Genomic DNA, 9,269 nt, shown 5'->3' with positions numbered 1-9,269 from the left:
TAAAAAAAAAAAAAAAAAAAAAGAGAGAAGAAATCACATTTACTTGGTTAGTTGATTTAGCTGTTCTGACCACCCAAACACGAGCCCTCCTCACCCTCTTCACTCTCTCTCTCTCTCTCTCTCTCTCACACACACACACACACACACACACCCACACACACATACACATACCCTCTCTCTCTCCCTCTCTCCTTCCTCTCTGCAACAGTTTCACCATTCTCCCAAACCCCTAGATTTTCTCATACGGACCTTCTCTTCTCGTCTCTTCAGCTTTTCTCTCTGCAAATCACTTCTTTCCCTCTTCTCTCCACAGCTCTAATCCTGCGCTGCCTCTGTTTTCGATCTCTGGACTCTATTCATCTGCCCCCCATGGCCCATGGAAAGTTCGATCTCCCTGACGATCTTCTCTCCTCCCGGCCCTCCGATCACCCGTGGATGCCCAAAGGTACTCCCAATTTCTTCATATACACACATCTCTCTTTCTCTCTTCTATTCTCTTCTCTTTCTTCTCGCTTTCGTTTCTTTGATTTGATCCCCCGTCTTCTTCGATTCAATTCCTTCCACTTAATGTGTGCTCTTCCTTTCTTGATCTGACCCCTCCGTCTTTGGTTCGGGATTTCAGCATTTCTCTTCCATTTCTTGAATTAGGGTTTTTAATGTTTTACTCCTCACCATTTTTCTTTTTTTCAGATTTCTTTTTTTAGGGTTTTCAGATCGCGTCGCTTTCTTTCCTTGTTTTTCAATTTGAATTTGTACTGTTTTCTTTGATTCGTTATGCTGGTTCGCTGTTGGTGTCGGATTTCGTGCTCTCTCTTGTGTTTCTTACTATCTGTTTTTGGTTCTGTGGTAATTGGATATGGGGGAGAGGAATTTACATGTTCAACGAATCTGCTTTTTCTTTCTAAGTTTCGGCAGGTTTAATTTCATTGATACGTGTTATTTTACCATAGCTATACTAATCCTCTGGAGTTCGCTTGTTATTATCTTGTAGTCGAAGTTCTTTATGTTAGGGGGTTGTAATCTTTACTGAAGGAATGACTATGGTAACTAATTATGGACTCTCTTTTTTTGCTTCTTGTGTATTGTTTTCGTTCCTTGATCCACTCGTTGCGATCATTGTTTTCTTCCTCTCTCTTGTTTTCTCTTAAAGGTTTTGAGATGGCCGATTCTTGCAGTTTCTGTAGTCTTTTTTTCGTGATTTAGCAAGACGTACTGCCGCTTTAGTGGCTCTTGCCTTTTATATTATGTTATGTTGTGTTAATTTCCTTATTCATGTTGCAATCACACGTTTCCTTATGATAGTGGAAGCTTCTGGAGGGAATGATGAGGAGAAGGTGCTCACGGCCTTCCTTGATGAGTCAAAAGGTAGCTAACCTTAAATAAATTTTCCGAGTTTTGATCATAAGTAACAATGCTAACATGGTCAAATGCTGCAGACTCAGTGGCTTCGGAGAACAGCATACCTTTGTCCCCTCAATGGCTATACGCCAGACCAAGTGAAACTAAGGTGGTAATACTTTGACCTTTTTGGCAGAATTTCATTTGTTCTCCTTTCTGTTGTTGGGAAAGTTTTATTGATAAGTTTTTATTTCCTGATTGTACCTTTTTTAGTCATTTATTTGATAATGTTTTTCTTGGAAAGGAAGTCTTTGGAAACATATCTGTGCATGCAGAGTTTCAAAAGTAAGGAATTGGCCAGTCAGTTCGTATTATGTTCGTGTTCCCCTTATGCTTCCACCCCAAAGAATTATTTTAAGGAATCTCTGTTATGTTCTTGTAGAGATAAGAAAACCATCTTGCTTATGCTTATGATATGGTAGAGTTTCTTCAAATAGATTGTGTTACTGTCTCCATTTTGTATTTGAAGAACTCTAGTTTCTTTTGGGAAGATTCAAAGTCTCGTGCATTTTTGTTCTACAAAAAAAAGAAAAAAAAAAGAAAAAAAAAAGCTATTGATGATGCACCCAGAATATGACAGCCTATGGGATTTCTGTAGAGTCATGTATAGAAATTGATTTTGAGTTAAAAAATATAACACTAAAGTTATTTGGCACAATAGAATTTTAAAAGTCTCTTGAAACAAGTGGAAAAAGAAGAAGAGGTAATTGGAATACTATTTAGCTGTTTGCATTTGTTTTATTTGATGTTTTCTAAATTAAATATTCATCTATGGCCATCGTTGTTTTATCAATATAGCTTTTTTAAATGTGTTGTATTAAATTTATGCATACAGGAAACAAATGTAACCACAATAACATATGGCATCTTTTTCTTAAAAATTGGATGTATAAATCAGGAACTGTTTAAAAAAATAAGTTTGCAGAACTATTCATAAAAATTACTATAGTTATTCTTTAAGCCTCTTAGCTTGCACAGACTATTTTTTGCACATGGGAAATGGAGCTACTGAGGTGTTTTCTCTACTCAACTTTGTTATTATACCTTTGAGCTCCAATTTTGGATCAATAGGAATATTATTGAAATTCCTGTCTCCCATGCTTTTAGCTGATCTTAGAAGTTGCTCTTGGCGCAATTTTAGTAGACATGAAAAAAATGTTACGAGCCTGGTTAAGTTCTCTCTTGCTCTAGCCTTGAAAAGTAAGAAAAGATTGTAATTTTGTTGTTTAGTTTCTACTAGCTTGGCGTGAGAATGGAAATCTCCTTCTGGCATATTTTAAACTAGGGTTTTTCTAACTTTTAGTATTTCTTGGTTGGTTGATGCCTTAAAATTTTCAAAGTATAGTCGTTCTTTTATTACATGTATTTGTAGAAAACCTAGCTAGCACATAGACTGAAATTGAAATCCTATTACAGCCTAATTGCAAGGTAAATTTGGATAGAGTGTGCATTAATTTTTTGCAGTAGATAAGCATTCTGTTCAATATGTAACAGGAAGTGCGTGCTCCAACACCAGTGTCCCTTGCTATCTCCACTGATCTCAATCAGAAAGAGGGTTGGCGCCCAGATGGGTCTGAGGACAAGAAGGATTGGAGGAAAAATACTTCTGAAAGTGAAAGTGGTCGCCGTTGGCGAGAGGAAGAGCGAGAAACTGGCTTACTTGGTGGTCGCCGCAGGAAAACTGAGCGCCGCATTGATAATATGTTAACTAAGGAGACAATAGAGGGTAGAGTCTTGCCTAATTCAGACCGATGGCATGATGGTCGTACTTCTGGGCATGATAGTCGCACTTCTGGTCATGATAGTCGGACTTCTGGACATGATGGTCGGACTTCTGGGTATGATAGTCGTACTTCTGGTCATGATGCACGACGCGACAACAAATGGACGGTGAGATGGGGACCAGATGACAAGGAAAAGGAAACACGGATGGACAAGCGATCAGATGCTGATAAGGAAGATGTTCGCAATGACAATCAATCAGTGAGTGGCAATCGCCCTGTTTCTGAGCGTGACTCTGATTCACGTGATAAATGGAGGCCTCGCCATAGGATGGAAAGCCATTCGGTTGGTTCAACTTCCTCTCGTGCTGCACCAGGTTTTTCACTTGAGAGAGGGCGGGGAGATGGGGGGTCTAATTTAGGATTTACAATTGGAAGAGGAAGGTCAAGTACTATTGGGAGATCAACTGGTTCCACTGGAGTTCCACTCTTGAATAAGATTGAAAATGTTCCTGGGAAACCAAGATATTCAACTCATGCCTTTTGCTACCCTAGGGGTAAGCTTCTTGACATATATAGGAGGCAGAAATCTGATCCATCGTTCTCAGCTCTGCCTAATGATATTGAAGAATTGCAGCCTGTGACTCAACTTAGTGTTGTAGAACCATTAGCTTTTGTTTCTCCGGATGCTGAGGAGGAGGTAACAAATGAATTTTTTTGAAATGTTGTTAGTAATTAGTATTCTGATCGTGACTTTATTATTTATATCATGCAGACTACTCTTGGTGACATATGGAAAGGAAAAATCACAAGTAGCGGGGTTGTACACAATTCACATAAGAAAGGGAAGATATCTGAATGTATTTTAGGTATTTGTTATTCAATAGCCATGGCATCCGTCCATTTGTTTAACTTCTTTATAAATTAAACTAGGAACTAATTTTTCTTGAAATCTAATCCAGGAGATGTAGACTCCATAGATGGAAATCAGACTGGGTTGGATTCTACTTCAGGATCCGACAATGTAGCAGGTATTGAGTTTCGTCTGCAAGTTTTGTTAACCGTGTACTTGTTTGTCTAACTCCTCCATACGTTTCCTTTATCTAGTTATCAAGGATAATCAATATACTTTTCCAAATGAATTTCTTTCATTGCAGCAACTCCAAATGAAGATATTGCTAATGCGACTCATGAAGTTACATATGATGAAGCATGCCAAGATGCTAGTGACAGGGGCATTTGGAGTCATCCTTCAATGAGAAATGTCCTAGATGGTTAGACTTTGCACCCTAGATCTTTGTCGCTGTCTTCTGATAACAAATATGATATTACTTAGTGTTCATCTGTTACATTTTTTTCATTTCTAATTTCTATGAATTAGGACAATTTATCAGCCATAAGGAAGAGGAAAAAAGGTCTGGTGCAGCCGTTTCTATGTCCAACTATGGTGGATTGGCCCACACAGTATCTACAGTAGCCTCCCAACATGTGATGGAGATTGGTAGTGGACACCCTGGTACTCAATTGAATGTTGGTGTGAATGGGCGAGCAGATTCTGATCATAGGCCTCATAACTTTGATGAAATTGAGTTTTCCAATTCCTTTGATGTCAGATCCAAGCTTTCTGATGATCCTAGTTCCATTTTCTTTATTCCCTTCTCTGAGCAAAATCCAAATAAAAGTTCTGATGTGAAATCTGAGGAGTTGAGTCTGTTCTATCTTGACCCTCAAGGGGTTATGCAGGGGCCATTTATTGGGGCTGACATAATCTTGTGGTATGAACAAGGTTTCTTTGGGTTGGACCTGCCTGTTCGGTTGGCAGATGCCCCTGAGTCCCCATTCTGTGAGCTGGGGGAGGTTATGCCACATTTGAAAGTTAGAAAGGGAGTTGTTGACTGTGCTGATACAAAATCTCTTTCAGGCCAGTCTGGTGCCTCAGGAGGAATAATGGAGACAAATTTATCTTCTAAGCATCCAGCTCTTGATATGAATGATGCATCCACAACCAATGAGGTTCATCGTTCTTTGGCTGAATTACATAGCCTCTCCAATCAACAAATTCCATCTGGAATGTCTGAGACTGAATCACCATTTCACTTACATTCCAAGGGTCAAAGCTTTCATGATGTTGTGGCTCAGACTGAAGGTTTGTTGAGTTCATTATGTTGTTGATTTGTTTTATTTGTACTAATGTGCTATTATTATTATTTTTACAATCTCGTCATAAGAATTTCTGTTATACAGAAATTGTGTTTTCTGGAAGACCTGGAAACGACGGTTATCAATTTCCAAACTCTTCTGGTGTACTGCCTTTGGTGAATTCTATTAGCCAACCTTCTCTTTCGAATGAGTCAACTGATCGCAGTATGCCTGTTCAGAATGAAAATAAGTTGCACCCTTTTGGATTGTTGTGGTCTGAGCTGGAAGGTACAAATATGAAACCAGTTGAGGCCACAAATTCGAAACATGCCAAGTCTGTTAACATGCCTTCAAGCATGGTAAGGACTGCACCAGTAGTTGGGAAGGGGGAAGCATCTCTCAATGCAGAGACCTGGCTTGATGTTTACAGAAGAAGTATGCATTCTGACCAGAGTGTATACCAGGATGCGAACGTTGCTCATTCCCTGCCACATATAGAACAGGAGTCTAATAGGTTTGATTTGGCTGATCAACTCATGTCGCATCAATATCATCAGGCACTTCAACAGCGGAATTTGTTGTCTCACTCTAATGAAGCTACCTTAGATCATCATATGCAACAGCAGAGTCTTATTCACCAGCAGCAGCTTTTGGCTAATAGAAGTACACCGGATCTTGATCATTTCTTGAGCTTGCAGATGCAACAGCAACATCAACAGCAACAGCAACGGCAGCTGCAGTTACAGCACCAATTACAGCAGCAGCAGTTGCAGCAGCAGCAAAAGCTTTTGCAGGAACAACATCATTCTCAAGTCCAGCAGGCGCTGATTGAACAATTGTTGCATAGACAAATGCATGATTCAGGCCTTGTGCAGTCACATATTGATCCAATTAGAACCAATAATGCTCTTGATCAGGTGATCATGGAGCAACGTCTTTTACATGAGTTACAGCAACAGTCTCATCATCAACAAAGATCTGTTGATCCATCTTTTGAGCAGCTTATTAAAGCGAAGTTTGGTCACTTGCCACCACAAAAAGAACAACAAAGAGATTTGTCTGAATTAATTTCTCGGGCTCAGCATGGACACATGCAACAATTGGATCATCAAATTCTCCAGCAGGAAATGCTACAATCGAGACAGTTGTCAGCATTAAGGCAGAGAGCCAATATGGAGGACAAGAGACATGTTGCTGGTCCTATCTGGCAAGAGGATGAGGCTGATCAGCAGTTTTTCAGAGGACATGCTGTCACACAACGTTTACCATCTTCAGGGTTTGAATCATTCCAGCATCAACAGAGGCAAACTCATGTAGGGCCGCTGAATCACGTTGAGCGCAATCTTTCATTTCAAGATCGGTTAAGACTAGGTCTTTATGAGCCTGCTTCAGTTCCACTTGAAAGATCAATATCCTATCCTGATGTAGTTCAGGGGATGAATCTGGATGTTGTTAATGCTATGGCCCATGCTCGTGCTTTAGAATTACAAGAATCCAGTGCACACAATCCACCTGGTGGTCAACTGGGACAATATGCACCCAGTACCATTCCACAGAATCATCATCACTCTCTAGTCAGTAACCAATTTCATGTGTCACATTTTGATAGAACTGAAGGCAGCTGGTCTGAGGAAAATGACCGACTTGGAAATGATTGGATGGAGTCTCGCATTCAACAACTGCATATCAATGCCGAGCAACAGAAAAGGGAGTTGGAAGCTAAAATGATTTCTGAGGATCCAACTTTATGGATGTCAGACGGGCTTAATGATGAGAAGTCAAAGCAGTTATTGATGGAACTCCTCAATCAGAAATCTGTTCATCAAGCTACAGAATCCTTGGATGTAGGAAGTGGACCATCTTTCAAGAGAGCATCATCTGGCCTCTATTCTGGATCAGGCTCTCTTGAACAGTCGTTCATTCTTCAGTCAGCAGGCAAGGAAAGAGGTTTGAACAACATGTCGTCAATGGGGCCTTATGGTTCTAATTCTTATGAACCACTGCAAGACGGGCATCCTGGCAGCTTGACAAGCAATGAGAAGGTCCCATACAGGTCGGATTCTGTCTCTGTTGTTAAGGGAGCATCAATTTTGGCTGGTCTTAAAGCCAATGGTGCAGTTAACCACTCTAGTTCTACCATGGCTGGTAACCTTTCTATGAATAAAGATGTATTGGATGTGGAGGGCAGGGCTCGAGGATTGAAAGGTGAGGGTTTGATGAAAACTCAAGCTTTTCAAATTCAAGAAAGCATGCTTGATCAAGTGGCATCTACTGATCGTGGGGAATTTTCAATAGATACTCATACCCTTAGTCGGCATTCTTCTCTTGGTTCTGCTGGTATATACTTTTCTCTCCTTTTTCTATTAACCTTTTCTTCTACCATTTTCTGTTATGGAGATGCAATCTTTTGTGTTATGTCTTTTTGGAAATGTAGGCCTTCATAATGAAAAGATTACTAATACGTTTCCAGAAGAGATTGCTAAAGACCCGTAAGTTTTTATTTCTAAGCAATTTTCTCAGTTCATTAGTAAGTGGATTCACAGGGGATTTTAATTTTATACAAACCCATTGGCCACTCCACCGCAACTATATTCTTAGTCGTATAAATATGAATTTGTTATAGAACTATTTTATTCATCCGTCTTTTCACAGGGTGCCCACTCACAATAAAGATAGCACTTTGTTGAAACGCCCTCCTGTCTCACGCACTTCGGCATCCCAGGATGGATTGTCTGTCCTGATTTCCGATCCAGTTGTTAGAGGGAAGAACTTGGACGGTAAATAACAAGTGATCCATTTTGTCAATCTTCTTGATTCATTTTGCATTTTAAAACAAAATAAAAGATCCATCCTAAAACTATGTCTGTTCAGGTGGAAGACTGGAGCCAACTGGTATCTTGGTGAACCAAGAAAACATGGCAGCCGTGAAGAAAGAGATGCGTTTTCGGCGCTCTTCTTCCTGTAGCGACAGCGACGTGTCGGAGACTTCATTTATTGATATGCTGAAGAAGACAGCACTGCAAGAAGCCCATCCGACAACAGGGGGAGTTTCAGAGCCATCTGATGGAATGCAGGGAGGGGGGAAAGGTGGGAAAAAGAAAGGGAAGAAGGGGAGACAAATAGACCCAGCCCTACTGGGTTTCAAAGTCACCAGCAACCGAATTATGATGGGAGAAATTCAACGCTTAGACGATTAGGCAAAATAGATAGAACAGAAATGGATTGTTTTTTTTTTTTTTTTTTTTCCCCTTTCTTGTTTGGTTCTTTCTCCAATCATTTTTGTTGAATGTGCAGTTGTCTGTTTTGTTCTCTGTTTAACCCTCTTGTAAGTTGTTGTATAGGTTTTCTAGAGGTCAGCGGTCAGCTGCGTAAAACCATTTGTGGCAGGTATATGTATTCCAATTCTTTTCTTTTCTCCCGCAGTTGTAAATGATCAAATTTGAGTTGGTCAATACCAAACCTTTGTACAGGAACTTGGAAGAGAGTTGAAATATTTTCATTTTTTCTTTTTGCTTTCTTAAGAATTTAGGAACTTNTTATATAAAAAAAAAAAAAAAAAAAAAAAAAGGAAAAATTTGAGATGGTGGAGGTTGTTTTCTATCCCGTTCAACTGGTCCTCATTTGATATAATTAATGAGAATTGTCGCTTCTTTAATTAAAATTGGAAATTGTCTCTGTACTATATGAATTGTCGTAACTTTTAAATGTTTCTTTTTTCTTCGTAAAATTAGCTTTCCATTTCGGTCAATATAATATGGAATAACTGCCCTCATTTTTTAGGCCTTCAATTTTAAAATTGAATAGATTTACAACTAAATTGGGAACTCTTGGCGTTAAATAATAAATAATAAATAATAATATATTTGATTTTGAAACCATTTTCTTATAGTTTAAAAAGGGTAGCTAATTAACGGAGTACAGTTTATTGCTCAACTAAAAGCGATTCACGGCAGATAAAAAAGAGTAAAAAAAAAAAAAAAAAAAAAAAAAAAAAAAAAAAAAAAAAAAAAA

The 9,269-nt window shown here is 39.1% G+C and overlaps 1 protein-coding gene across 2 annotated transcripts; it reads left to right on the top strand.

Annotated features, from left to right (window-relative positions):
• The first annotated feature begins 152 nt into the window (after nucleotides 1-152).
• LOC111456622 lies at nucleotides 153-8,763 on the top strand. Of its 2 annotated transcripts, none has more exons than XM_023098583.1 (12): nucleotides 153-445; nucleotides 1,303-1,365; nucleotides 1,437-1,507; nucleotides 2,893-3,819; nucleotides 3,895-3,988; nucleotides 4,082-4,150; nucleotides 4,277-4,393; nucleotides 4,501-5,265; nucleotides 5,364-7,595; nucleotides 7,693-7,747; nucleotides 7,911-8,035; nucleotides 8,130-8,763. In XM_023098583.1, the coding sequence occupies exons 1-12, from the start codon at nucleotides 370-372 to the stop codon at nucleotides 8,453-8,455; spliced, it is 4,920 nt and encodes a 1,639-aa protein (XP_022954351.1). In that variant the 5' UTR covers nucleotides 153-369; the 3' UTR covers nucleotides 8,456-8,763. The 2 variants fall into 2 exon arrangements, with proteins under 2 accessions (XP_022954351.1, XP_022954350.1); XM_023098582.1 differs by having other exon boundaries at nucleotides 1,437-1,510.
• Nucleotides 8,764-9,269: the final 506 nt, after the last annotated feature.

The sequence above is a fragment of the Cucurbita moschata genome, unplaced genomic scaffold, assembly GCF_002738365.1.
Source record: "Cucurbita moschata cultivar Rifu unplaced genomic scaffold, Cmos_1.0 Cmo_Scf00018, whole genome shotgun sequence".
Lineage (NCBI taxonomy): Eukaryota > Viridiplantae > Streptophyta > Magnoliopsida > Cucurbitales > Cucurbitaceae > Cucurbita > Cucurbita moschata.
This window is presented reverse-complemented; position numbering and strand designations above follow the sequence as displayed.

Bases quoted from the DNA above. Each gene is read 5' to 3' on its own strand.
- LOC111456622 (XM_023098582.1), top strand. From the start codon at position 370: ATGGCCCATGGAAAGTTCGATCTCCCTGACGATCTTCTCTCCTCCCGG. The intron at 3,989-4,081 runs GTATTTGTTATT...AATCTAATCCAG, and splicing joins GATATCTGAATGTATTTTAG to GAGATGTAGACTCCATAGAT. The intron at 4,151-4,276 runs GTATTGAGTTTC...CTTTCATTGCAG, and splicing joins AGGATCCGACAATGTAGCAG to CAACTCCAAATGAAGATATT.